The sequence below is a fragment of the Platalea leucorodia genome (assembly GCF_965183815.1).
Source record: "Platalea leucorodia genome assembly, chromosome: 1".
Taxonomy (NCBI): Eukaryota; Metazoa; Chordata; class Aves; order Pelecaniformes; family Threskiornithidae; genus Platalea; species Platalea leucorodia.
In genome coordinates, this window is record NC_138823.1 from 310,370 (window position 1) to 337,495 (window position 27,126).

General features: G+C 55.0%; 1 protein-coding gene across 2 annotated transcripts in view; it reads right to left on the reverse strand.

Moving 5' to 3' along the window:
• Positions 1-26,294, reverse strand: part of NRBP2 (nuclear receptor binding protein 2) — a 29,806-nt gene extending 3,512 nt beyond the window's left edge. The window contains exons 1-16 of one of the 2 annotated variants that reach the window (XM_082304839.1): positions 26,051-26,293; positions 11,794-11,916; positions 11,351-11,452; positions 10,991-11,080; positions 9,744-9,784; positions 9,557-9,651; positions 9,278-9,301; positions 8,888-8,971; positions 8,130-8,185; positions 7,266-7,361; positions 5,418-5,550; positions 5,135-5,237; positions 4,943-4,993; positions 4,148-4,283; positions 907-960; positions 386-449 (exon numbers count right to left, since the gene is read on the reverse strand). In XM_082304839.1, the coding sequence (XP_082160965.1) occupies positions 386-449; positions 907-960; positions 4,148-4,283; positions 4,943-4,993; positions 5,135-5,237; positions 5,418-5,550; positions 7,266-7,361; positions 8,130-8,185; positions 8,888-8,971; positions 9,278-9,301; positions 9,557-9,651; positions 9,744-9,784; positions 10,991-11,080; positions 11,351-11,452; positions 11,794-11,916; positions 26,051-26,167 (1,369 nt within the window). In that variant the 5' untranslated portion in view covers positions 26,168-26,293. Of the gene's footprint in view, positions 1-385; positions 450-906; positions 961-4,147; positions 4,284-4,942; positions 4,994-5,134; positions 5,238-5,417; positions 5,551-7,265; positions 7,362-8,129; positions 8,186-8,887; positions 8,972-9,277; positions 9,302-9,556; positions 9,652-9,743; positions 9,785-10,990; positions 11,081-11,350; positions 11,453-11,793; positions 11,917-26,050 lie in introns of both variants that reach the window. The other variant, XM_082304840.1, reaches the window with a different exon arrangement.
• Positions 26,295-27,126: the final 832 nt, after the last annotated feature.

The window sequence follows — 27,126 nt, forward strand, 5'->3', positions numbered from 1 at the left end:
CCACGTTCTCCTTTGAAAGGTACTGCAGAGACTGCACCAGTGTTGGGAATGAGGGAAGAATTCACTAGCGTTACCCCAAGAATTGCATGCCACATGTCCCAGGGTGAAATGCATGTTCTTGATGGCCACTCACTGGACTCCCAAAGTTCACTTTAGAGTGCAGGTTACTACCACATGCCAGAGGCTATAAGCTCAGGGTCTGAGTGGACAAGAACTGGTACCACACAGATATTAGGGTTTAGTCTGCTCTCCCAGTACAGGAAAGAAAGAAAAGCTGGCTGTAAACACAATCTGTGTCTAACACAATCTGAGCCTAAACCCAACCAGGGCCACCAGGCAATACTTCTGCATTCACGCACAAAAATTTACTTGCAAGTAAACCTACTGGGCAGCAAGTCATAGCTCAACTGTCGATGCAATTTGTCCTCCAGGATCAGCAGAAGAGTAAGCTGCAGAAAGAAGAGAGTGCTTTTTACAAACCCCAGTTTCTCTGTAACAGAGAAAGGTGCTGACTCTTCCATCAGCACTAGAAACTGTTGGCAGTGGTGAGCAGGGAGGACGTTGGTAACTGCTGAGATGCTGGATGTCTTTGGCAGGGTAGTTTGAGTGTCTTAGAGGACTGTTCTCTCAACAGTTGCAGCTAACCTGCAACTGTTAAATCATAGAGAAGTAGAGTTAAAAGATGTCCAGACAAAGATATCAAGGTGTCCCTGACCTCCAGCCAGAGGGGGCTGGTGGCTTCATTCTTCTTCAGGATTCTTTTATTATAAAGAGACAAGAGTAAGTCCTTTGGGTATTGCAGCAAACTAGCTGAGACCAAACTTTGTCCCAGTCAGATGCCAGAAATGGGTACAGAGAGCAGGTCTTGCCCCAGTGCATCATGTAGAATAGGAGCTGCATACTTACGTGCCACTGGGTCTTGTCTTCATTCAGCTCCATGTTACATTGCATTTGCACCACCTAGAAGAGGCCAAAATCAACATCAGCTTGGACACAGTCCCTCTGGCTCCCCCAGGCCTGCTTTACTTCTGCTCTCCAAGCATGACTCTCAAATTCCTACTAAAACCCCTTAATTCCAACTGCCAGCCTGACCTACCCACATTTCTTCCCACATTTCTAGGAATTGTCCGGGTGGAGCAGCTGAGGATTAATTTAGTCCAGTATCCAGCTGCAAACTGTGGCCATCGTTAGCTGATTGAGGGGTGGGTAAGGGAGCCCTGTGCAAGGTGCAGTGCTGGGAAAACTTTACAACCAGGATGAATTCTTCTGCTCCATTTGACGGGGTAGGCTTCCCCCTAGAGCTCTGCCCAAACTCTTGGGTTATGTTTTAATATTGTACTTGTTCATGTCCTTATGGGATGACCAATCCTTAAATCAGACAAAAGAGCAAAACTGAAATCTTGATTATTATTAAAATGACATGGATTTTCTTCTGGAAACCCCACGTTGCATCGCAGAACATTCAAATGTGTTAGATAAATATGGCATTTTGTTAATATGTCAGTTTCAAATTCCTATGAAAGAACTGGGTCAGCTTCAAGCTTCAGTATGTCAGCTTCAAGTTCCTATGAAAACAGTTTGCGTCAGAAGTCTTGCTGTCTGGGCAAAGGAAAGCCAGAGAGAGCATGCAATTGGTCAGCCCAAAAGACAAGAAACCCAGTGAGGAATCAACATCCCTGTTCCATGCAAAGTTTAACAGGGTTTCATTTACGTTCCTTGATTTCAAGCTTATGCTCAGAGGTGAGTTATGTGCTTGTTCCTTCCTCCAACCCAGCACCCCTCTGCTACAGCTCCTCCCCGTGACAAACATCCCTGGGCATTTAGCTCTCTCAGTCAGGAAACTCACTGTCCTCTGACCTTTATCATCTCCAGGCCATGTTTCTCCCAGAAGAGCTGACCAGTGTGACTGTATGCCCAAGGTGGGTGCTCTTTCCTTACACGCTGTCTGGCCATGTGCTCCTTTATATACTGAATTACACTGAACTGCACAGCATCTCACAGACATAATCAAAGAGAAGGCTGATGATGTTTGAGTGCATCATTGCCACCTGCTCCCCACCTCTCTCTACCTGATGCCCATGATCTAAGTATCATTTAGGTGGGAAGGGACATCAGGAGGTCTCTAGTCCAAGCCCCTGCTCAAAACAAGACAGTGAATTCAGACCAGGCTGTTTAGAGCTCTACCCAGTTGGGTTCTGAAAACCTCCAAGGAGATTCCATAACCTCCCTTAGCCCCTAGTCCACTGTTTAACCATCCTCACCGTGAAAAAAATTTCCCTGGATCCATCCAGCATCCATATTCTGGTGCCTCCCATAATAGACAGAGTCTGCACTGTAGCTACACTCACTTGGGACTTGCAGGTTTGTCCAGCTGCAAGTTTTCGCAAAATCTGTAGAAACTCAGTGCCTCTGACATTACTAGTCCTTTGTCACATTGGGTAAAAACTAGTTGGTTGAACACATTGGTCAGACAGACAATGCACTTGCAGAACTTACTTACCTTGGGGCACTAGGTGAAAAAGCAACATATAACAAATGCAAAGACGGGAAAAGACATAACTGCACAGGTTTACATTTACATTTCTCTAACATATCCGATAGATCACCACAGCACTCTCACTAAAAACAAGCACTGAGCAGTATGAATAAAGCATAAGTTGAGCATACTGAAAGCTGATTCTCAGACAGATATGAGGAAACCACTGCAGATGTACTTTTTGAAGGGAGGCATTTTACGGGATCTTGCAGGAATAAGAATTAGGTTTAGCCTTACAGAGCATTTTTAACATTAATTCAATGCAAGTATGAAATTGCATTCATATTATCCATGGTAACACAATGACAGTGCCATAGGTGATTAATGATGAATGACTAGAAGTGTCATTACAGGGAAATACCCGCACAGGGAAATACCCAGTACAAAATGGGTTTTTAAGAAAGAGAGACACACACAGGCCAGTGAGTTCTTCTGACTGCTCTCAATGATGGCCGGCAGTTCAGGAGACAAGCGGTTGTAAGAAGTGCCATTCCTGCGCTATGCCCTGCTGATGGTGGCCAACAACCTTGTCTCCCCATAGGCATGTCGGCAAAGGACAAATGCCAACTCCTGCCCCTGGGCAGGAATAATCCTTGGCAAGGACACAGACTGGGACTGCCTGACTGGCAGGAAAGCTTTACTGGCTCTACTGGAAAGACTCTGGGATCACGGTGGGCAGCAGGTGAGACATGAGCTGCAATGTGCCTTGGCAGCAAGGAAGGCCAACAGCATCCTGGGGCACAGCCAGGATATTGAGGGAAATAATTATTCCTCTCTACTCAGCACTTGTTAAACTACATCCAGGTACTGCATCTAATTTTGGGCTCCCAAAACAAGACAGACATTGATAAACTGGAGCAATGGAGGGCCATCAAAATGATCCTGGGCTGGAGTGCTTGCCCTCTGAGAAGAGGCTGAGGGAACAGGGCTTGTTCAGCCTGGAGAAGAGAAGGCTTTGGGGGATGAAATGGCAGTCTGCCCATACCCATGAGGGGGTTATGCTGCAGTGTTGAACTGCTCTGTTCAGTGAGGAATTACACCATGGTTTTAGAAGACTTCACTTCTGCTCAAACACCCTCGCATTGTGTCAGTCCTTCCCTGCCCTCCCTGCCTGGCACCCCTTCCACTCCTCTCAGGGGTCCATAAAGCCACTTGCAATGACCATCCTGCCCGTGACTTCAGTGTCAGGACATGCAGTCTCGCCTGTGCAGTGCCAGGCAGAACAGGGCCTGATCTCAGCTGGCATCTCAGCACGCCACTGCAGTGTCAGTATCAAACAATGATGGGATTTCAAACCTACACCCCAGCAATGAGGCACAGAATATGTCGTGCTACAGAGCTGCCTGTGGATGTGTGAGGAGGGAAGGCAGAGCCAAGGAGTCAGAGGCAATGGGGCTGTTCCAGAAGGTCTCAGGTGAAATGGACCTCACCAGATCAGCCAAAGGGACTCTCGCAGTCCTGGGGCAGCCAATGCAACAAGAACAGCTCTCACCTGGGCTGGAGTTCAGTGCATGGCTAAAGGGAGAGGCGTTCCTGCACTAGGGTGTCAGGAACGGAGACCGTGTACCTACTCCCAGTGGAGAATCTGTCCCCACCTGGATCTGACCTTACCTTCCTCGTCTCCACATCAAAGGGCTCTGGGGTGGGAGTCTTGGCTTTCTGAGTGTCCTCCTGGGGCTGGGAGAGTGCACGTGGGAGGGCGTGGGGTCTGGAAACAGCGAAGTTCATCAGCGGATAAATCCCATTCCTGGTACAGACACAGAAGGAGGACAAAGAGCTGAGCCCTGTCCTCTTACAGCCCTGGCAAAGGTCAGTTGTGGAGGGCCATGGCCCAGACCAGGGATCTGCACCTGCGGAGGGGCAGTGCCAGCAGGCAGGCAACATGGCGAGGAGGTGGCAGGCCACAGAGCTCCCCTTGCCCTGGCACTGCAGCCCAGGTCTGCTCGCCCCGGCGGGGACCACAGAGGGGATCACACACGACCGAGTACTGCTGTACAAATGGGATGCTCTACATGTGCTGCAGCACAGTCCCCTGACCCTGACTCCACGCTGCCCAGGGAGCTGAGGGCAGAGAGACACTGGGGACCAGAGCTGAGTGGACACATTACAGGTCAGCCAGCACGACCTTCACGTGTGCCGTCAGGGCTCTTTCTCTTCCTGGAGCTGAAGCAGTGCCAGGAGAGCTGCAACTCAATTGTCTGTGCTTTCAAAGGCTTAGCATGGTCCCTGGCATGGCTGGCCCAGATCAGCTGCCACCCTCCCAAACAGCACCCAGGAGTTAGTAGGGGGCTGGCAACAGGCAATTCAGATGTAGGTCCTGTTCTGGAGAGGAGAACTTCTCAGCAGGAGCACAGGCCCAAAGAATGAAGTGAGTGAAGGGATCCCAGGGACATGCTCACAACATACCTGACGTCTTCTAAAAATTTGTCAAGTTCAAGGAAGGAGACCTCTGAGTACCTGGGAGAGAAACAGGACAAGAAGATTACTGGGGGAGGCAGGAAAGAAGAGCAGTGTGAAGGACTACTATGCCATGACACCAGGATCACCATGCTGGATGCAAGTCCTGGGTTCTCTGAAATCTCCCCCACTAATCCTCACCTCCACTGTACTCCAGGCCGACCCTCTCTCCGGATCTCTGCCATCACCATGTTCAGGTCCAGTTCCTTTATCTTCTCTTCCACAACATTCTCTGGCATCAGATCTAGGGCAAAGGTAGAAAGGACCAGTCAGCTGGGAGGTCCTGTGACGTGGACTCTGCAGCACAGACCCCAGGGAAGGTCTATGAGTCACTGCCTTTCTCCCCAGACTCTTCCACATCCCCAGCTCTGCTGGGGCAGCAATACAAGCTCAAATGGGGCAGGGTGGTCTCATGGTTACTCACACTGGTTGTTGATGAAGCAGTGTGCTGCCAGCAGCTTAAGGGAATGGACCTCAAAGAGCACCCGGTGGAAGAGCAGGTTATTAGCTGTTGGTCGCTTGTCTGGGTTGAGGGTCAAGCACGACAGAATGAACTCCTGAGGGTCAAAGAAAAGGCATAAACTGGAGGCAAAGGAGGACATTCCCCTGCTTCATCCCCACCGCTGCCAGCCGCGGCTCCCTCTCACACTTGCATTTCCCGGGAAGCAGATCTGAGTGGCTGTTTCTGCCAGCGGGCAGCCCCAGGGCAGGGCAGGCAGTGTACAGAGCACCCAAGCTGAGGGAGGCAGCTGGGTACCCACTAACAGCCTGGCCACAGGACCTCTGCTCCCTGCTTGCTCTCATGCAGGGAGGAGGCTGCAATGCAAGCCCAGCAAAAGGCTGTAAGGAGAACAGGCACGGGTGTATCCCGGCAGCCAGCCAGGATCAGCTCTGAGAGCCGCAACCTGCCAGGAAAGATGGTGGTAGGACTGGAGAAAGGGCAGGCTGAGCCAGCAGGAGGGATTCCTGACGGTGGCAGGATGGGAGGGACATATCTGCCCATTTCTGCTCATTGATGCCAGAAAAGCAAGATCCTCTGCCTCTTCTGCATGCTGCAGTCTGGGGCCTGTCCTCCTGAACTGCTCTGTGCAATTTCCGTACAGGTCTCTGGCTAGGGTTATTCAGAATACATGCAAAGACCAAAAAATGATCAGAAGGAAGATGACAGGGTGGGCACCCACACAACCTAACCCCTCCAAATCAGCTGCCCCCAAGACTATCAGAGGTGAACAGTGATGCCGTTTGCCCCTGGTGCTAAAGGCTGAACAGAAGAAACTCTCTGGGACAGCATGCAAACAAGGGGACTATTGCATTAAAGGGGGTAGGATTTACTATGGGATGCCTGGGAGAATTCTGAGATCAAACAAGAGAATTTGGGGAGTGTACAAACTTATTATGGGATGTTTTGGAGATGGGCCAAAGGAAGAGCAAAAGAGGGGTTGAGGTGGGTCAGGGAGGAAAATGGAGGGGGATAAAAGGTGCCAGCTGCCTGTAAGCATGCTGTTGGTCAGTATACTTGTTTGGCTGAGCCCTGTATCTGATCACCTCAGTCTATCCTGTCTTCTTATTAAACTCTATTCCTAAATATTTACAGTGTAAGTTTGCTCTCTATTCCCTGTAAGTGCGTGCGGTCCTCTAGTGAATGTCAAGCTGGACTAGCTGGTAAGTGAGCTGAAAGCTTGAGGAGGGGACATAGATACCAGACAGACCATGGGTCTGATCGATAACAGAGAGACCCGTGGGATGGGGCCAGATGCCACAGTGACTTGTAAAAGGGATTGCCCTAAGCATTGATACTTAGAAGCAGGATCCAGCTGTTCATGCTGTCTGTGCCCATGAACACAGCGCTCCCCGGTCTGTGCTGAACTGTTTGTGGTTGGCCATGTCTGTACAGAGCGTGCGCACATGCGTGTGCACGTGCACCTATTCGGAATTTGCGCTCAGCCTTACTACTGGTAGGACCGGCAAACAGGGGTGAGGACCAGCCTCTCATCTCAACCAGCCCTGGATGGGGGAAATCCCCATGTCCTTCAGCCCATGAGATTCAGCTGCCCTTAGGTTCGCAGTCAGTCATTGTCTCTGTTCCCCTTTCCCAGCACTGGTGTAACCTGGAGCACGCAGGAATGCCAGGCTGGCTCTGACATTCCAGATACCAGCCAAGGGGAAGGATGCTTATGGGGAGATTTACACCCCAGGAGCGATGTCTGACCCACAGATGGGTCAGACTACAGCCCGGTGGCTCTGTCCCGGAGGTTCAGCCAGCTGCACTCACCCGCATGTTGGGATCGTCCAGAGAATGTCGTGCCCGCACTATTGCCTCCTCTGAGACCCGCGTGTCCCCGTTAGTCTGGATCTCCAGCACTGCCATCTGGGGAAGAAGGAGTGTAGCCATGTCTGCATGCAGCCAATCCCTGGGTCAGTCCTCGAGGGCTTTCCAAAGGGACATCCCCTGGCAGGGTGGCAGAAATGGAGCTCCTCACCAGGACACACAGCCTGGCCAGGCCTGTCTCAGGCTCTGGCCACAACTCTGTCCAGAAGGTCCACATCTCCTGGGGTCCCCGGTGCTCCCTGCCCACTGTGTCTCTGCCCTCAGGGCCCATTTCTTGCCTACCACAGCGTTCCAGGCTGCTCACAGGTTCCCGGCAGGGCAGACATGGGAGGCTGCTCCCTGAGCCCCATGCAGACCAACAGACAATGCAGACAGCACCAACAGCCCCAGAGTCTGCCCACGCAAGCTGTGCTTGGCAGTGAACATCCTCTTGGAGCAGCACGGTCTGTCCTTCCCCTCTGTGCCCTCCCTTCCCAGGGCTGTCACAACCCAAGGAGGAAGAGGAGGTACCGGCAGAGATGGCTGAGAGGCACCAGCCGAGCACAGACGAGATGAGCTAAGCCTGTTGCTGCACCCAGGGCAGAGTGGGCCGTGGCAGCAGAAAATGTTCTGCTGAACCCAGCAGAGATGTCTCCATCGCTGCCAGGGATCCCCACAGCCCACAGTGAGGTCTGAAAAAGGGCAAGGAGACTCCTCAGGAAGCTCCCCAGGCCACTGCGAACCCCAGCACGCTCAGCAAGAACAATCCTGCCCTCTAACCAGGGGTCACTGCAGGTTCCCAGGTGCTGCAGCCTTCCTGCTCCATACCTCCAGTGCACACATCCCGAAGGAGAAGATGTCCACAGCAGTCCCGTCAGCCTTTTCTGCAAAACCAAGCCAGAATCACATCAGGCCAGAGGTACAGGCCACCACCCGCTCACTCTGGGAACAGCCCCCTGCTTCCTGCCTCATCCCTACAGATGCCTCTGCCCGCACACCCCTGCCCTCACCCCTGCCCGCGCCTGACCTCCCTCTGCCCACGCCTCTGCTCATGCCTGCTTCCCTCACCCCGGAACACATTTTCTCACAGTTCCCTGCACAAACCTTTCCCATTTATTCCCCTCAAATTTGCGCCAAAATATTTAAGATGGGGATCACATTATGAGTTTTCACATGGCACAGAGATTCTTTACTCTTTTTTCCCTAATCGTTGTAACATTTTACATGCCTTTGAGTGTTCCTGAGCCATAAGCTGGCCTTTTCAGAGCTATCCATGGTCATGCTGAGATCTCGTTCCTAACCAGTAATTGCTAACATAGTCCATTCCAATGTAGGCACAGCTGTTTTTCCCATGTGCATAGCTTTGCACTAATCAACACTAAATTTTACCCACAATGTTATCACACAGTCATTCATTATCACAAGATCTTCTGTGACTCATGGCCAACAGCTTTAGTTATGAATGCACTGAATATTTCTGTATTGCCACAAACATACTGTGCCCAGACCTCGCACGGGACCCCCCTCCACGTCCCTCTGGGCACCCACGCTGCCTGCGCCCCCCGGCACACAGACCCCACACTCACGGCCGTACTCCGGGGGAAAGAAATGCAAGTTGCGTAGCTCTTCCCTCTCAATCTTGATGGGGCTTCGCAGGTCGTCCGGGAGGGCTGCGTCAGGGAACAAGAAATGTTCTGCACCACAGCTCTTCTAAGCTGTTTACCCAGGGCTGTGAGCACAGACATGTGCTCCGAGGTAGCAGGGATTTCTGTGTGCGCTCCTGCCCATGCAGACCACCCGAGGGGCACTCACTCCCCCAGGAGACCCCTCTGCTCCCACGACAGGAGCAGCAATTCCCTGAGGGACAAAGGTCCCCCCTGCCTGCAGAGCCCGAGAGGCACCGGGGCCTGCAGGGGAGGAAGGTCGACCCAGGGACAGGACTGATGTGCTGGGAGAGGTGGCAGAGGGACACTCACCGTTTGCAAACACCCTGTGCCAAACTGCCGGTCAGCGCCAATCCGGAAGCAGACGAGTAAGAAGGCACGGAGCAGAGGATACAAAATGAAGAGAAGGTAATTCTTGCACAGGTGATCCCCTGAGGGACTCTACAGCTCTTGCCTCTTCTGCCCAGCTAGAACCCCCTCGGCACACCACCCCGCACCACCCCGCCATGTCCCTCGGTGGGCGGCTTCCTCCTGCTGACTCTTGTCATCAGCACTTGGAGCCGCGGGCCTGCGAGGGCGGCAGCTTCCTACCTGAACCAATCTTTATGAGCCCGTTGTGCTGGATGAAGATGGTGTCACTGGTGAGGTTGCCGTGGATGATGGGAGGCTCACAGGAGTGCAGGAAGCTGGGGAAACACAAAGCTGCCCTGAGCACATTACCTGTGCCCAGCCCAGTGAGAAGCAGGACGGCCAACAATGCAAGCGATGGCAAGCTTACCTGAGAGCGGACAGGATCTGAGTGCACCAGCGCTTCCAGGCCTAGAGCAGAGACCAGAGCTCTCCATCAGACGAGACACCCATCAGAGCCCAGCAGCTGGATCAGGTCATTCCTACCTATTACCCAGTGACTGGGGAAATCAGCCCTCCACTAGCCCTGCAGAGACTGTTACTCAAAGATGAGCCACACGCTGTCGAGCCACAACAGTCTCCTTTCCAACCCCTGTTCAAAGAACACCATCAAAGCTGAGAACTCATCCTTACCAGCAGACAGAATAGAATAGAATCATAGAATCGTTTAGGTTGGAAAAGAGCTTTAAGGTCATCAAGTCCAACCGTTAACCCAGCACTGCCAAGCCCACCACTAAACCATGTCCCTAAACACCACATCTACCCATCTTTTAAATCCCTCCAGGGATGGGGACTCAACCACTTCCCTGGGCAGCCTGTTCCAGTGCCTGACAACCCTTTCGGTGAAGATGTTTTTCCTAATATCCAACCTAAACCTCCCCTGGCACAACTTAAGGCCGTTTCCTCTAGTCGTAAAGACAGAGCTCTCCTGAGCCCCAAAACCCTGGTGGAAGCATGGACAGGCACACCACAGAGGGAGCAAAGCTAGCTATGGTTGTGGGGGTCCATGCATATGGTTTTCTCTGTACACATCAACAGTGAGTCTCAATTCTAGGAGTGCCTAAATGCACTGGTGTGATAATGAGCTCAAACTTCATGGGAGGGCTTGCAAGGTCAGGCACAGGGCCCTTAGAACGGTCACCCAGCTCCTCAGTCACAGCCAGCTGAGACCTGCCTGCAAAACCGTTAGTCAGACCCATACTATGTGGGTTTGCAGGTGAAACTGGTCCCTTCAACCCAAGTAGCAATCTAGTCACAAGCCCACCATCCCTCATTGAGCGTGGTGGAGATGCAGTCCTCCCGAGGCACGATACAGACGCAGGAGCATTCAGTGCCATGCAGCTGAACCCTGCTGCAGCAGCTTCCAGCAGGTTCACCACCCTTGGGGTCAGATCCTGACAGAAGGATCCATTTCTGGGCTGTCCTGGGGAAGTTCTGATCTTGCCCCAGCCCTCACTAAGATGCCATCTCCCTACAGCAGAGGGTCCCTGGGTAACTCAGGGAGCAACCATATGTACTTGCTGTGTCTTATAAGAGACCAGAGTTCCCCCCCATGCCAGGAGGCAGAGAGCTGCCCACTTCACCTGGGACACCCTGTGCTGCTCCCAGGGAACCTACCCTGGCATTCATGGCCTTGTGGTTTTTCTTGGTTTTCTTCAGGAACTGTTTCAGGCTCCCTGAGGACACATATTCTGTGATGAAGATGACCTGGGAGGGAAGAGAGGCATCAGCTTCCCAGACTCCCTGCACAGCCAGTGCCATGCACAGCCCACGGACTGCACCAGCCAGCAGCACGCAGCCAGCGCCAGCCCCGCACACGGCTGAGAGCAGGCTGCTGGCAGCAGTGTCCCAGGGAAGGAAGGGGAGTCCCAGGAGTGGAGTGAGGAGCAGAGCTGGGATCCCCATCTGGCTCCCACTGGCACCCCTCTCCCAGCCTGGGGACCCCCCAGACACTTTGTCTCCCTGAGCCCTCCCTACCCGCGCCTTCGAGTCTTTCACATCCAGCCAGTATTTGTGAAGCTTTACGATGTTGGGGTGATCCACAAGCACCAGCTGCTCAAACATGGTCTTGATCTTCTCCTGCAGGCAGAGAGAGGACAGGTGAGGCAGCAGGTCCTGGGATGTGGCAGGACACCTCCAAGAGCAAGGGAACCTGGGGCTGGGGAGCAGGCTGTGCCCCCCGTCACAGGGAAAGCTGTTTTCTGGGTACAGAGGACACATGGAGCTGTCTTTGAGAAAGAAGCCAAGGGAAAGCACAATGCCATGCGGACAAGAGCACCGCAGGACAGGCTGTGATTAGCACTGCTGACCAAAGTGTGCTGCTGCCCACGAACAGCAGGGACTGGTGCTGCCACCCAAGAAGGTGCGGTGGGCAGTCTCAGGGGAGGTGGGCACAGTCCCGCTGGGGAGGGATGGCTCACCTCGTGTGCTTTAAAGGCCTTCTTGTCAGTGAAGAGCAGCTCGTTCCACACCACCTCCACGCCCTCCTCTGTGTCCATGGCAAGGAAGGTGCTCTGGATGCCCGGCATGTTCCCCTGATTCACCTGCAAGGCACGGGAAGGCGTGAGACAGCCCGGCTGCAGCCCTGCCCACAGCTCACGGCCCCACTGGCAGCCCCATGCAGACAAATGTGCTGCATGGGCAGTCTCTGCTACCACTCCTGCAGAGGACTCCAGCCCGCAGGAGGCTCTGGCCGGGACACAGTGAGTGGAACAAACCCCCAGCCTGCTGTCTGTTCTGCCCTGCCCTCAGGACCTGCCTGCTTGGGAGCTCAGGAAACGCAGCAGCTGGCACCATTTCTCCAGGATGCAGGGGCACAGGAGAGAGCCAGCAATTCGGAGCAGTTCCGATGCCAGCCCCTCTCGACTCTTCTAGCCCAGTGAGAAGCTGGTGGTGACAGTCACGTGCTAGCCCCACTCCTGCACAGGGATGGGGACCCCCACGTGGACCCCACTTCCCAGCAGCCATGAGGGAGCAACCCACACCCATGGCTGATGGTCACACTCATGTTGGACAGGGCAAATTAGAAGGTCCAGAAAAACCAAAGCCATAACATAATCTCTTTTAACATCCCAAGGAGACTGGGGGCAACCCCCCATGCCCCAGGGTCTGTATGATGCGTTCCCGTCCCCAGAGGTCACAGAGCTGCGTTCCATGACCCCATGGAGAGCAGCTCTGCAGATATCACCTCCGCAGGCCACGTCCAGCACGGACCCAGCTGCGGCAGCCCCGTCCCTGTGCTGGGTCTCTGCCGATCCTGCCTTGAGGGCAGCACCAAATCACTGAGTCCCGGCTCCAGCCCAGGTAAAACCTGCTCAAAAGGCACCCAGTTCTGACAAGGGGCTCAACAGCACAGAGACACCCTCAGCCCAGGACCAGGGGGTCCTGCCTCCTGGGAGCAGTGCCTGCTGCATCCCGAACTGCCATCTGCACTGGGGTCTGCGCAGTCGCTGCCCTTGCTCTCCCGTCGCAAAAGCACCACTGCACAGGAGCAGGCCTGCAGCCCCCAACCTGCCCCTTCCCTCCTCCAGCGGGCCCGGGGGCAGCCCGGGGCTGGGGCCGTCCCCCGCTTCAGCCCCAGCAGCTTGGGCAGCGGCAGCACTGCCTGCTCCCATCTGCCATGCAGCAGGGGCAGCATGGAGCTGCCGGCAGCCAGATGAAAAGGGGGATTGTTCTGCTGCTTCCAGGGGCCGGTACGCAGCGTCCCACTGCCAGGGCTTGGCCCGCTGTGGCACGGGGCAGCTGTGGGCGCAGGCGCGGGCACGCAGCAGCCCCAGCTCATTAGCAGGGCACAGACGGGCAGCTCGTGGCCCAGTTCCTGCTGCAGACACACAAAGCACCTCTGTTACTTGTCCTCTCCGCTCACAGACTCCACGTGCTTCGCACAAAACCCAGCACGGACAGCCAGCAATGTGGCCAACTGGCCTCACTGACCATAGCCTTCCCAGTAAGTCCCAGCAGCCTCCCAGGGCTGCCAGTGCAAACACGGCCAGCACAGGAGTGCCCAGCAAGGGCACTGCTGGGGGAGCCGCTGCCGGGGGTCAGCGGGGAGATGGCTCAGCCCTGATCTGGATGCCCCCACAGCAGGGTCCTCACACCAGCCGCTGTGAACCCTAAGCCGTGGTCCTTCTGGAGAGGCTGATGCTGCTGGTGGGAAGCAAGAGTGGGCTGCAACAAGAGGGACTGCCTGGCCCAGGGGGATCAAACAGCCTTGGCAGGAGCTCTTGGCAGCCAGCACCAGGCTGAGGCAGGTCTCAGTGGAGGCTGTGCCAGGAGGGAGGGCAGCTGGGGGCAAGCACCCGTGCACAAGGGTCTGCTGGTCACAGAGCACTCCGTGAAGCTGCTCTTCCGCGTCTCCCCAAAAATGCCATTAGAAAATCAGCTCATGGTCTTGAGAAAAATCCTGTCCTGAAACCAGTGAGTGGCCACAAGGCCGAGAACAAGGAGTCAAATGGAGAGCATGGACCCGAACAGCCTTTCAGTTGCCACAAGGACATGTGGGAGCAACAGAGCTCTGCTCGGAGGTTACCGATGCCTGGCTTGAAGGCACAGCCGGGTCTGAAAACCTCAGGTGCCACCTCCTCATTTGCCTTGTTGCGGGGCCACAAAGTTCCTGTGTGCAGATACTGAGCCTACAGCAGGACCCAACCTGCAGGGCCACTGCACCCCATGACTCCCGTCCCCACGCCTGGATGAACCCTGGGCAGGCAATGCCACCTCCCACTTGCTCAGAGCTCGACATAGGAACAGCTGGGCTGAATCGGACCGGCTGCCTGTCTGAGAGTGACCCACAGCAGGAGGGTCATCCCTCCACCACAGCCTCCCATCTTTGAACAACCTGCTCTCTGAACCTGAAGTGGTATCCCGGAGCTTAAGGCTCCAGACAGTGGATCTGCTGGTATCTGCGAAGCTCTGGTATGTGGTGAGGAGCATCAGACAGGACTACAGGGGAGGAAATATTCCCTGTTCCATGCAGACACAAACGTGTTCACTCTTGTGCTGAATGACAATAAAACTGATACTGAACAGCTGTCTTGCGCACCGAGCTCCAAGACTGCATAAATAAATAAATGCTGCATTATAATCACAAAGGTGACCGGGAACAAAAGGAACCGGCCACAGGTCACCTTGATTATTTCACGCCATGCCTTTCAGGGGTTCCTGGCAGCTCTGCGCGCTGCTAATGGTGGACACCACGTGGAACAGGCAAAACTCCAGAGTCGGACTGGGCAAACTCCCTGCTCAGGCTGCTTCCAGAAAGCCCTTGGCAGGAGCTGAGGCCAGCCTGGAGAGATCACTAGGGACAAGTAAGCGAAGGTTTACAAAAGATCAGCTTGCATCTTACAATAAATAGCTCCCTTTTGAGCTTTTCACATCAACAAGGACTGAAACAGTCCGCAGAAAAAGGCTTAGTGATATAGTTCTGGGGCCTTGGGAAAGCAGCTGTTAAACAAGGAAAACATAGGGCTGGAGAGCAATAGACAGGCATTTCTGCTGCCACTGGCATTTAGACCCAATTCGGAGAAGAAAATAAGGACAAGGTGCGTTGTTACCTTTCTCAGGTCGCTCTAGGAGACTGGGGAAAAGGCACGGCCACAGCGCCTGGAGGAGAGGGCACTCTGCTGGTCCTCTGCTTCTCCCCAGACACCCGCACTCGCATCCTCAGGACAAGCATGTGCTGGCCCCATCTCTCAGCAGGGACATCCCTCTGCGCTCCTGTGCCCCTCCATGCCATCTGGACCAGCATACCCCAGCCACCAGTGAGACAGTGAGGACAGAGCAGTCCCAGAGGCCTCCTCCACTGGTGGCCCCGCTCCCAAGACCTCAGCACAGGAGCAGGACCAGGGCAGACAGCTTCTGGGCAAGGGAAGAGGTCCAGCCCCCAGCACAGCCGTGGGGACCGACCACCGGACCCGGGCACTCTCCCATGCCTGAGCAGCCATCTCACATCCTCAGCACCCAGCACAGATGTGTTTCTCCTGTGCCTGCTCTTCCCTCTGCCCTCCTGCCTGTTAGAGGCAGGAGAAGCACCCAGCGCAGCTCCAACCCAATGGGCAGCCCCTCTGCGAGGCAGGCCAGTTCCTGCCTGCAGGTACTTTACCCAAATCATTTCCAAAGTTTGGCATAAATTTACTACTCTGTCTTCGAGGCAGCTGAGCAGCAAAGCCTCAGCCCTCGGCCTCGATTAATGCTGAGCAGTGGCAGGGTCACGTTACCAGCCCTGGCTCCCGGGGACCACTACCACCACTGAAAAGCACACAGCAGACCCTGCCTGGAAACCTGGGTTTGGATCGGGCGCCTTACTGCAGAGAAGAAAGATAATCTGGAGGTTGCTCAGAAATGAGGCAAACACACTGAAAAAGCTCCCTCTGCCTGACTTGGCAGGGGCTGCTGGGGAAAGGCAAGCACAGGCTGTGCCATCGACCAGGACGAACACTGGGAAGGAGGGTGGCTGCCCGAGGCACCGTGGGAGGGATGTGCCGGAGGGCCAGAGCAAAGGTGCAGGCAGGGCAGGCAGGCTGGGAAGGGGTTGCCAAGAAGGAGGCTGCAGGGGTGAGCGGTGGGACGGCGACCCTCACCCCCCATTTCTGCAGGGTCCCTTTGCCTCCACAAGGCCATCGGTGCTGGGGTGGGGGGTGAGATGCAAAGCAGCAGCAGGGAAGGGGAGGGAAACAGCGTGTTTCCTTCTCACACCCGGAGCCCAGGCATTGCCATTGCATAACCATCCTGAAAAAGACTGTACCAACGGAAACACAGAAGGGCCATTAAAGAGGCCACCAGGAGACACCCGACCAGGCTGGAGGATACACCAAGAGGCTAATCCACAGCCTCCCTGCATCCCAAGGGTGGAAGGAAGAGGACCAAACCTCTTCAGGGATTTTCTGGACTGGTGCTGAGCCAGAGACCAGGGGAAAGATGAAGTTTTGGGAATCAAAGGCCCATGAACAGGCATGAAAGTAAGGCAGCTGCCAGCAGTCTGTACACTTGCCCTGTCCCTATGGGAGCCGAGACGATTTCGCTTCCTGATCTGCTGCCCAGCTCCCACCTGCCTGCAGCACACAGGGGCGCACAGCCCATGCAGGACGGAGCCCTTCCCCACCCACCGCAGGCTGGCAGCAGCCCTGCGAGCACCCGTGGCCCCGCTGCCTGCCCATGGGCTGCAGAGTCGTCCCTGGTGCAGCAGCCGCCACTCCGGGTGCTGGGGACAGCCCTGGGGCCAGAAGGCCAGGACGTAAGAAACGGCACCGTCTGGAGGACACAGGGTAAAGCCAAAAAGACACCCAAAGGGAGAGCCAAGCAAGAAGGAGGAGCAGTTACCTGGATTACAGGGCCCCAGGCTCTCCAGGCTCACTGAGATCAGCTGTGCCATGCTGGTAAGAGCACCAGGACCCACCTGGTCGTACGGCGACAGCAGACACGTGTTGATGCTACAGGTCACAATCCCCGTGTGTCTCTGTCAGGGGAGCAGTGCCAGTACTGCTCTGCCAGAAACACCAGGTTGCTGGTAACAAGAGGAGGGCTAGCAGGACACGAAGATGGTGATGCTCACTGTGTGCACAGTTTACCTGACTCCTTGTCACACCGTGACGTTATCCCTTTTGGCGCTGGGAACTGGCAGGATTTGCTGGGGTGGAGCCACAAGGCTGAGCAGGGAACACAATGTGCCTGGGAAAGCACTTTTGCAGAGTAAATCCCAACCTGGCCCTCCACTCCAGTATCTCATAAGCCTGGGTGACAGTAAAGGCTGTGTCTGGGCTTCTCAAGGGACTTCTGTTCGGGTTACAGTTAGCAAGGAGGTGCCGCTAAGGCATGGGGACACACCCTAGGCAGCAGAAACTGTCCTCTCACAGCAACTTGTGCAAGCAGCAGAGACGGAGGACTGTGTCTCTGCAGGGACCCCCTTTCCAGCCCGCTGCCTGAAGCTGGGCTCCCCTTGCCTTCTCCAAACCACAGGTTCCCTGGCCCTGACAGAGGCTGCACTCCTCTCTCCACCACTCCATGCTACGCAACATGCAGGGCAGGGGTGACTGTTGCAACACGGAAATAATTTTTTAAAAGACGTAAAAGGAAAAAAAATGAGCTGAGAGCTGAGGCCCCACTCTGACACCTGCACTGCTTCCTTAAGCTTACCAAGGGACAGGGACAACAAACAGCAGTGGCAAGCAGTCTGCCTGATCACCGCTGCGCCGAGGAGCAGAAGTTGGAGCAGGTCCCGCAGGAGCAGCGGTGTGCAGGCAGTGGGCACCCAGGGGGCAAGAGGGGCTCATCCACAGTCCCGCTGTACACGTGTGATTCTCTGGCTGAAGAGCCGATACATCCCACTTTCCTGAGGTGGGAGCGCTCTGCCCAGGGTCTGAGACTCAGTGGCATGGCTCTGAGCTCATGCTTCCAGGGCCCAGTTTCAAGCGCCAGACCTGCCACTAACAGCCCCTTTGTCCCCAGGGAGGAGGCCAGGACCAGCAGCAGCCCCAAGCAATTATGGAGCAATCTGCTCCTGAGCTGGGCTGGGCTGCTGGCTAGATTTCACCTCGTGGCAGGTGTGACAGAAGAGCTAGCTGGGTGACATCCACCCATACTGCTATCTGCAGTCCACAGCAAAACAACAGATCAAGCCTACAATGTCCTGTGACTCTGCAGGAGCAGGAGAGGGATCTGCGGTGCCAGATAAACCTGTTCTCTCTGTGTGATCATGTTACACAATTAGCAGGTGAAGGGAACACATGAGACGGAAAATATTTTTATTCCAGTGAAGAATTTGATCCTACCTCTCACAAAAACATATTCTCAGCACTAATTCAGACCAGCATGGATACACTACCAGCTGGAGAGACCTAGCCGAGCAGGGATGGTGGCGTGCCACTTACAGAGCTGGGAGGCAATGGCATGGGTCAGGGCAAGCTCTGCTGCAGTTTAACATCAGTGCAATCACAGAGAGAAGTGAGGCAGGTACAGGTGAACAGCACTCGTCCTGGACAATGCTGGAGGAGTGGTCACCCTCAAAGAGGAGAGAAGGAGCAGAGCTATGGGCAGAAAGCAGAAGTGGCATTCAGTCTATCAACCAGGAAAAATAACCAGGTGCCCGGCTGCGCTGCAGGGAAACAGATTCATGGCCAGCACAGCAGGATGTGCAGCAGCAGAGCTCTCCCATCTCAGGGCATGATGGGCACCCACTTCATCCAGCTCTTTTCCACGATCTCTCCCTATCCATCCCCAGGAGATCCCCTGCCTGTCAGCAACAGCAGGGGTGTCATTGTTTAATACCTGTAGACAGGGAGAGGAAGCCTCTCCCAGCAGGACCTGGAGCAGGCCTCGTCGGAAACGCAGCCACCCACCATCCTGTCCCCTCTGCCTGTGGGAGGGAGGGCTGGAAGTCTTTCCTTTCTCTCCATACCCATGGTTGCCCTTCCCTCTTGCCCAGCAGCTGCCAGAGCAAACACTGTGATCCCTGTTCTCCTTCCACTGCTGAGAAAAAGGGACAGAAGAGTATTTTTCTACTGCCCAGATAAGAGCCAGGAGAGATCCTGCATGCTGAAGGCAATACAAGCAGTGTTATTTCCTGGACAGAAGACGGTACCATTGCACACACGTCTGGCCTGCGGACGGGGAAGGTGGACCCCAGGGAGCTGTTTGCTTTACCCCCAGGGCACCACACACCCCTGGGAAGGAGCGGGAGGGAGCAGCCTGTGGTCAGCCGAAGCTGAGCACTGCCCAGCCCAGGCAGCTTTGCTCCCTGGCTAAACTGCACCTTGGAAATTCATTGGCAGCATCGCTGAAACACGGGACACACGGACAGCAGCCCAGCAGGTTTGCAGCAGGTGTTAGAGAAGGCTCTGCAGGATACAGTAGGAAAGGGAAAGGATCCCTGCCACCAGCCTGCATCTGGGCACCAGGCAGGCGAGCAGAGGCTGGAGGGGTTGGGGTGGGAAGGTGGGGGCAGAGAGCAGTAGGTGCCCAAGGACAGGCTGGGCATGCGGTACCCCATCCCGCTGCTGCAGGCCCCAGTGCCCGCCAATCTGAGCTGGGGACAAACGCCCACGGTCAGGCTTTGCAGTGCTCATCCAGAAAGCAACGGACTGCGTTGGCTGGTCATCCAAGCCCAGCTAGAAAACAACAAACAGCAACCCTTTATGAGTCAGACAGGAGACCAGTGACCGGTACGAATTAGCCCAGTTAACAGGAATTTGGTGTGATTTACCCTGTTGACTTCACCGGGAGGGGGATTTGCCTTCCTGCTGCGTTGGCACAGAGCAAACCCAAGTTGAACAGCTAAGCTGTCAGCAGTGCAGTTTCAGTGAAAACTAACAAAAACACCTTGCTGACCAGTATCTGATCGCTACGGGGGAATGCTCAAACACTGCCTTTCACGTGTTTGCTGTCAAATGCCAACTTGTCCAATGGAAGAGGCAACCAATGAGCATTTGATCATCTTTTAATCCATTTTGTAACATGACCATGGGACACCTCCCTTGTCCCAGAAGTAAAATATAAAAGCCTCTGGGACTGTGTGCATTCTCTGGTTACATCAGAGAAAAAGGAGAAAGGAGACAAGGGACACAAAAGGTGTACAAGCCTGCAAGACTCATATACAATGTCTGGCCACTGTAAACAAAAATACCTGCATGGGAAAACCAATGAAAAGGCAAAAAAAACTTGGTTAGAAACAGGGAAGGGAACAAAACATGGAGAATGCCTGTAATTGTAATACTTCTCTTTCGTGTCTAGTTTGGAGGGAGTACAGAAGGAGCAGCCTGGGAACTGCTGAGCTGCATGTGTTCGGGACACGGTGGAGAAGCTACAGCAGACAGGTAGTGCCTTAGGAGCACACCGAGTAGCCCAGGAGCAATGAGCTGCAAACAGAAAGGCATTCTTGTGGAGAATATGAATGGGAATAAAAGAGCAGGTTACTGCATGAAAAAGGACAAGTTTCTGCACTAACCTTTACCGCTGGGCTGACGTCACCTCCCTCCCCAGCAGTGAGAACAAGGCGGAGGATTGTTATGAACGGGTAAGATCATGAAGGATTAAAGGATCCTTGAAATGGAGAAAGTAGCACAGGGAAAGTGGACCTGAAGCAAAAGGCAAAACAGTCCCCATGCATTGCCCACACGAACGAAGAAGGGTAAGAAGGAGGACACTAAATCTAGCATGCAAACTCTTGTTTGTTGCCAGACCTGTAGAATACATGCTGAGAAGAGGACTTCAGTATCTGTTTCCAGCAAAGTTTATCTATCGGTGAGTTATGCCACCTTAGCTCAAACAACTTCCTCTTGCTTTTACAAATATCCTCAATTAAAACCATCTGGAATGCCCCACCTCCTATTTGGAGCACAGAGCAAAGCCTTACCATATTAACCTGTCTGATCAGCTGAGGTCAGCAGGTTCACAAGTAAACCCATCCTGGAAAGTTAAACAACAGCAAACAAAAGCCGTAAAACCAGTAAGGGGTAGAAGAAAATAGATGGCATGAAAAGAAAGAGCTAAGTCCTTCAGCTGATCCCCTCTGCTCTGGAAAAGCACTTCACGACAAAACACACTTCAAGTCCTAGTCTCCTGGGAGGGCTGGCAACAAAGCAGCTTTTAAAAATAACTCTGGTGGCAAATATTAAAGTTGGATGCTTTCCAAATAATCTATCACAGAACTGGTTATCCTCACTGCAAACTGCAAACATAATTAATACCGAAAAGAAGGAACCCCCTTGCACCTCAGTGTATTCAAATGCTTAGATTATTTTTCCGTATTTTGTTTTCATTTTCTGATCTGTGGGAACCTACAGCAACACTTCAAAATCTCTCCCTCTTGCAGATTTTTTAATATCACTTTATTTTCATAGAATCATAGAATCATTTCGGTTGGAAAAGACCTTTAAGATCATCAAGTCCAACCGTTAACCCAGCACTGCCAAGCCTACCACTAAACCATGTCCCCAGGCACCACATCTCCCTGGCTTTTAAATCCCTCCAGGGATGGGGACTCAGCCCCTGCCCTGGGCAGCCTGGGCCAGGCCCTGACAGCCCTTTGGGGGAAGAAGTTTTTCCCAATACCCAACCCAACCCTGCCCTGGCGCAGCTTGAGGCCGTTCCCTCTCGTCCCAGCGCTTGTTCCTGGGGAGCAGAGACCGACCCCCCCGGCTCCAGCCTCCTTTCAGGCCGTTGCAGAGAGCGATGAGGGCTCCCCTCAGCCTCCTCTTCTCCAGGCTGAGCCCCCCCAGCTCCCCCAGCCGCTCCTCCCCAGCCTTGTGCTCCAGCCCCTGCCCCAGCCTCGCTGCCCTGCTCTGGCCACGCTCCAGCCCCTCCATGTCCATCTTGTAGCGAGGAGCCCAAAACTAACTTTAAATTCTGCTTCAGCATTTCTTCTCTTTCTTTCTATTATTGTTTCCCTTTTTCCTTTCTTTCACCCTGCTGGTTTTAGAAGTTAGAGCTCATAGTTCAAGGGCTCTGTATCACGACACATTCCATTATTAACCCTTTTACTAAACAAGGTGACCAAAAGGGGAGCAATGGACTATTTCAAGTGAAAATGCATCCAGCCCTGTTCTAATCATCATCAGCTGTGCTGGAGCTGCCAGCACTGCAAAGCAGAATGCCGTGTCAGAGGCAATGGCAGTTACAAGCAGAGAAACAACTCTAAAATTCGGTCCTGTGAACCACAGCTGAGCTTTGCCACAGCAAGCATGCACTCTCATCCGAAGGGAAAGGGCCCTGAGGAATAGCAAAGGCAACCCAGAGCACGCTCAGTCCAGGACATTCCTGCAGGGAGCACAACGGGCAGAACTGACAGGTGGGGACACCCAGAGATGGACGGGAGAGATGCTGGAAAGGTTGTTTAAATAATAGCCTGAACCCGGTCTATGTTACAGATTAATGCGGTGGTACCAGTGCTCATGAACAGCAGAGTCAACAAATATCTACTGGTCGTACAGTCCCCTTTCCAAATGGATAGAGGTTCTGCAAAAGCAAAGCAACGTGGATAAAAACAGTTTGCCCTCAGTAACAAGGTGCTAGGGTTCATTCAGGAAACTGTATTCAGACAAGGAAAGTTGCAAAAACTTTTAACATAAGCAGTAAACCAAGTTACTTCTTCCTTGCTACTCTTACTCCACAGGGTGGGTGGAAAAAGTAAATGAAGTCATCAAACTGACGCTGAAAAAAATGTACCTTCCTACCTGGAAAAGTCTAGAACAGCAGCATTCTTTTGCTGCACTTTCACACTAATAGCAGGGAGAGAAATGGAAGAGGCAGAAGACGGGTTGTGCTGAACGTGAAGTCACCACAGGATTCACATGACTCTTTCTCCACGTAAGTTGCAGAAATACTGTAAGTGCTTTTATTTCCTGAACTGCTTGTGGAAATCGGTGACTTCATACCCATCATGAATAGGCAAAGGAAGCTGTGAAGGGAAATGTCGTCTTCTTTCGTGGGCATGGCCAGACCCAGCACAGCATTAAGATCTGGCCCTGGGGCCAGGGCACGTTTTAGCTGTTGTGTCCGTACCTGAAATGTGGTGTAATGATGCGCAGTAAGGTTGTGAGCCGCTGCTCTGCACTCTCCCAGTGGAGTACGGCTACAACGGCCATGTGTAAAACCAAGGGTGTAGTCCTTGTGTTGATACATACACATTAGCAATTTATCATAACCTGCTTCTCAGCCTATACTACTGACCATCACGGTTTAAGCACTAAAACCCTGTATGGGGTGCTTGCCTCTGCCCGCTTCAGTTCTCAAGGCTCCAGACTCCGCTCCAAGCCATGGGCTTGGGCTCTCTCTGCCTGCCGCAGAGACGCAGGTCACAGGCAGCTCTCCCACCTCTCTGGACACATTCTTGAAACAGCAAGACCTTAGATCAAGCACAGCACTGTGGATCCTACATGGGACTCGACTGTTCTGGTAAAAGCAAATTAAGGAGAATAAATAATTGTAATGAATCATCAGGACAGTGAGGGAAAACCCCTACTGGTAAAAATACTTGAAGTGCTTATGGCAATCAGAATGTGTGTTAAAGAGAATGGCTATTCATCGCTGTTAGAAGATACTAAATCGACAGCTTACAGACAGCAAACGGTGTTTTTTCTTCCTGGTAGGTAAGTAAGCATCTATAGATTTGCAACAAACTAGTCTCTTACACAAAACTTCCTTCACTCGCATTTGCAATCTAGGCAGTGCTACCATTTCCCTGTTCAAGTTCACGTGCATTTTGTCACAGCAGCTTTACAGATCCTGAACCCTGAAACCTGCAGTTGCTAAACAGGCCGCTCTCCTTTGGGTCCGTCACCTGAACGCTCGCTTCCCCAGGGGCATGCAACCCTGCCACAGCACAGCAACACGGACCTGGTGAGCAGCCGGCAGGCCTCCTGTGTTGCCAAACATGTGATTGCAGCACTGCAACCCATGGCTGTGATGTGCGACCATATCACAAACCAACGAGACTCACGAGCCTTCCTGCCACTGCCTGTCCTGCAACACTCAGGGAAGGCCAACCCACCCTTCCCACCGCTCCAGCATGAAGAACTCCCTGCAGATGGACAGCACAGCACAAGGACTGATCACCAAAACGTCTGCATGGAAATGTCACTGACGGGGCTGCGCTCCACATTTGTTTCCACTTCTCCCATATGCTGCACAAACCTCCAGGGGCCAGTTCCAGCCACTGCAACACCACTCCAGAAAGCTCCCTTGTCAAAATTAAATGTTAAAGTACACATCATTAAATGTCACCATTAGGTCAAAACAGATGGAGATTGTTCATTTGAGAAATGACCTCCAAGTCATTTCTTTGCGGAGGACAACTAGGGGTTTCAGGCTGTTTTAGTGGGTCACAGATTAACACACATCATCCAAGAACTGTGTGAAAAAACATAATGCAACTACAGGTCAGATGCGATTAAATTACAGGGCCTTATCCCATACCTCCACCAAATGTTTCCACCCTGATGCTTGTTTCTAACATACAGTGGAGGTCATTTTAAGTCTGTAGATCTAATTACAGGAGCATCAGGGTACTCTCAGCTAAAAAACTAGTTTCTGCACAGCTTTTGACACCTCTTCAGCTGTCCCACAAAGCCACCCTGGCGAAGAGACCACGGGAGAGGCACCCACGGCCCATCTGCGGCACGGAGGGCACACTGCAACGCCTGTACCAGCAGCTGAAGCTTGGTCAGACGCAGGGCACAGACAGAGGGATGGCCGACAACGGGCGCCAGCAAAGGCCGTCCCAAAAAGGATAAATGAAACAACAAACACAAGACAAAGATACTGCTGGCTTTGACACCTCGGATGTGCCACACGGGTGGGATCTGATACTGCGGGAGCACCAAGGACAAGCAGGGGAAGAAGCCATGGGATTTTGAATGTGGTGTCAGGTTCTGGCATTCACCATGTGGCATGCACAGCGTGGGACAAGGCTCAGGCACCAGCCATGCAGCACATACATCCTGACGCAAGGCCCTGATGTAGAGAAGACGTGGGCAGAGGTGGTAAGGTAGTAGGAACGGAGATCGAAGGGTGACGTGTGGGTGTGGAAGCACCAGAAAGCACAGAGGGGCACAAGAAGGGCAGGTGCTGATGGCACCAACATTAGCAGGTTATCAAGATCTCAGCAAAGCCCAGACTAGGGAAACAGCCTAAAACATGGGCATCCTGCAGCCAGACTAGAGGCTATGGACTACCAGGTTGTTAACAGGTGATGGTGGGAAGATAAAGAACAGGGTTGGCCTTGGATGGGCCCTTTTACCCTTCAGAAGCTGACAGTGCCTGTGATGTCTGTCTCTCAGTGCTGTCCCACCCCTGCCTGGCATCAGGATTCACCCACTGACTTTGGTCCCTGTTCCTGGCTGCCCTGACAGAGGCAGGGAGACTCAGGCTCCACTTTCAGGGGAGATGGTCATTACACTGATATGGGGGACGTGTCTGGAAGAGAGAGGGCAGGGGGCGAACGATGGTAGCGCTGCAAAACCTTGGTGGGCACGTTGCAGGAGGGCTGTACTGAGCCCCTGGGCTGGGAAGATAAACTGAGCCCCTTGTCTGGAGAGGAGGAACCGGGCTCCCCAGCCCTGGAGGCAGCGGTGCGGGGGCCAGCGCGCTCCACTGCCATGCAAGTCCTCATTCCCGCAGGAGCTGCCGGGCCAGCGACCCGTGGTGACCGACCGGCCACCCGCACCGCTGCCCCCAGGCACAGCGCAAAGACCGAGCCCAGCAAAAGCCTCCAGGACCGGGCTCAGCGCGGCTTCAGCAGCGCCCGGTCTCCCTCCGACAGGGCCCAGGGGCGGGCTACGAGCGGCGGCCCAGCACGGCCGGTCCCTCGGGCATCGGTGCCCTCCGCGGCGGGCCGCATGCCCGGGACCGCCCCGCTCCCTCGGGGCACGGCTCGGCTCCCCGCACCGGGGCACTCCGCGCCTCCGGGGCAGCTCTCCGCATCGGCCTCCGACCGCGGCCGGGCGCTGCGGTGCCCCGGGCTGTGCGGGGCACCGAGCGCTGCCCCTCGCCCGCGGCCGCCCCGCTCCCATCCCCATCCCCGGCCCCGGCCCCGGCCGGCGGGACGCGGTCTGGCGGCGCCGCCTGCCCCCGAGCGGGCTCCCGGCCGCGGGCGAGGGGCAGCGCTCGGTGCCCCGCACAGCCCGGGGCCCCGCAGGGCCCGGCCGCGGCGGCGGCAGCAGCCTCCGTCCCGCAGCGCCCCGCGCCCACCTGCTCGCGGCGCTTCTGCCAGCGCCCGCAGGGGCTCTCCTCCAGGATCTCGCTCTCCTCCTCGCTCTCCTCCTCCTTCTCCTGCGCCAGCCGCGCGTCCGGCTCCGGCACCGCCATCCCCGCGCCGAGCAGCCCTGCCGCGCCGCTCCGAGCCGAGCCCTCTCAGCCGAACCGCTCCGAGCCGCGCCGAGCTGAGCCGCGCCGCGCTGAGCCGCGCCGAGCTGAGCCGAGCCGCGCTGAGCCGCGCCGCGCCGAGCCGCTCCGAGCCGCGCCGCGGGCTGACAGCGCCGCGCGGGGCCGCCGCGGGCTCAGCCCGCCCCGCTCCGGACGTGCGGCCGCGCACGGCCCGCCCCGCCCCGCCGGGAGGGGCCCCGCACACCCCCGGCCCCGGGATGCGCCGCCGGGACGCCGCGCCCCGCCGCTGCCGGCCGCCCCGCAGCGCCGTCGGGGCCGGCCGGCGCCCCCCCCCCCCCCGCTCCGGTCCCGCTTCCCGCAGCACCCGGCGCCGCCACTCGGCCCCCGCCGGCTGCTCCCCGCAGGGACCCCTGCGCGGGGAGGCCCCGGGGCTTTTCCCACCCGGGCCTGAGCCACCCGTCTCGGTGCCTGTCCCACCCCGGCCGCCCGCCGGCTGGCCCTCTCCTTGCCCCAGCCTCCGTCCGGGCATCTGCCGCCCTTCCAGTCCCCCCTCGGCCGGGCCTCCGCGTTCCCCCGGCTGGCAGCAGCCCTTCCCTTGATTCCCGAAGTGCCTGAACGCTGCCACCTCGCCATCTTCCCCGAACGGCCGCTGCTCCCTGCCCGGGGCTGCAGCCCCGGCGGGAGCAGCTAGCTGGTCTCCCATGCCCACCCAGGCACCATGCACCCAGAAGCCGCTCCACCAGCTCCAAGCAAGAAGTCTTACAGATGTTTTCATTCCTCTGGAGAGTTTCTGGCTCGTTTGATGTTTTTCTTCTCTTTCTGGCCGTCTCCGGTTTCTTTTAGCACATTCATTATTTTTTCCACCCTGCTTCCGTATAAGCGCTGGTGCCTGCTTGCTGTTTTGGGAGACATTCTCTCCTTCCAGACCGTTACTCCTTTTA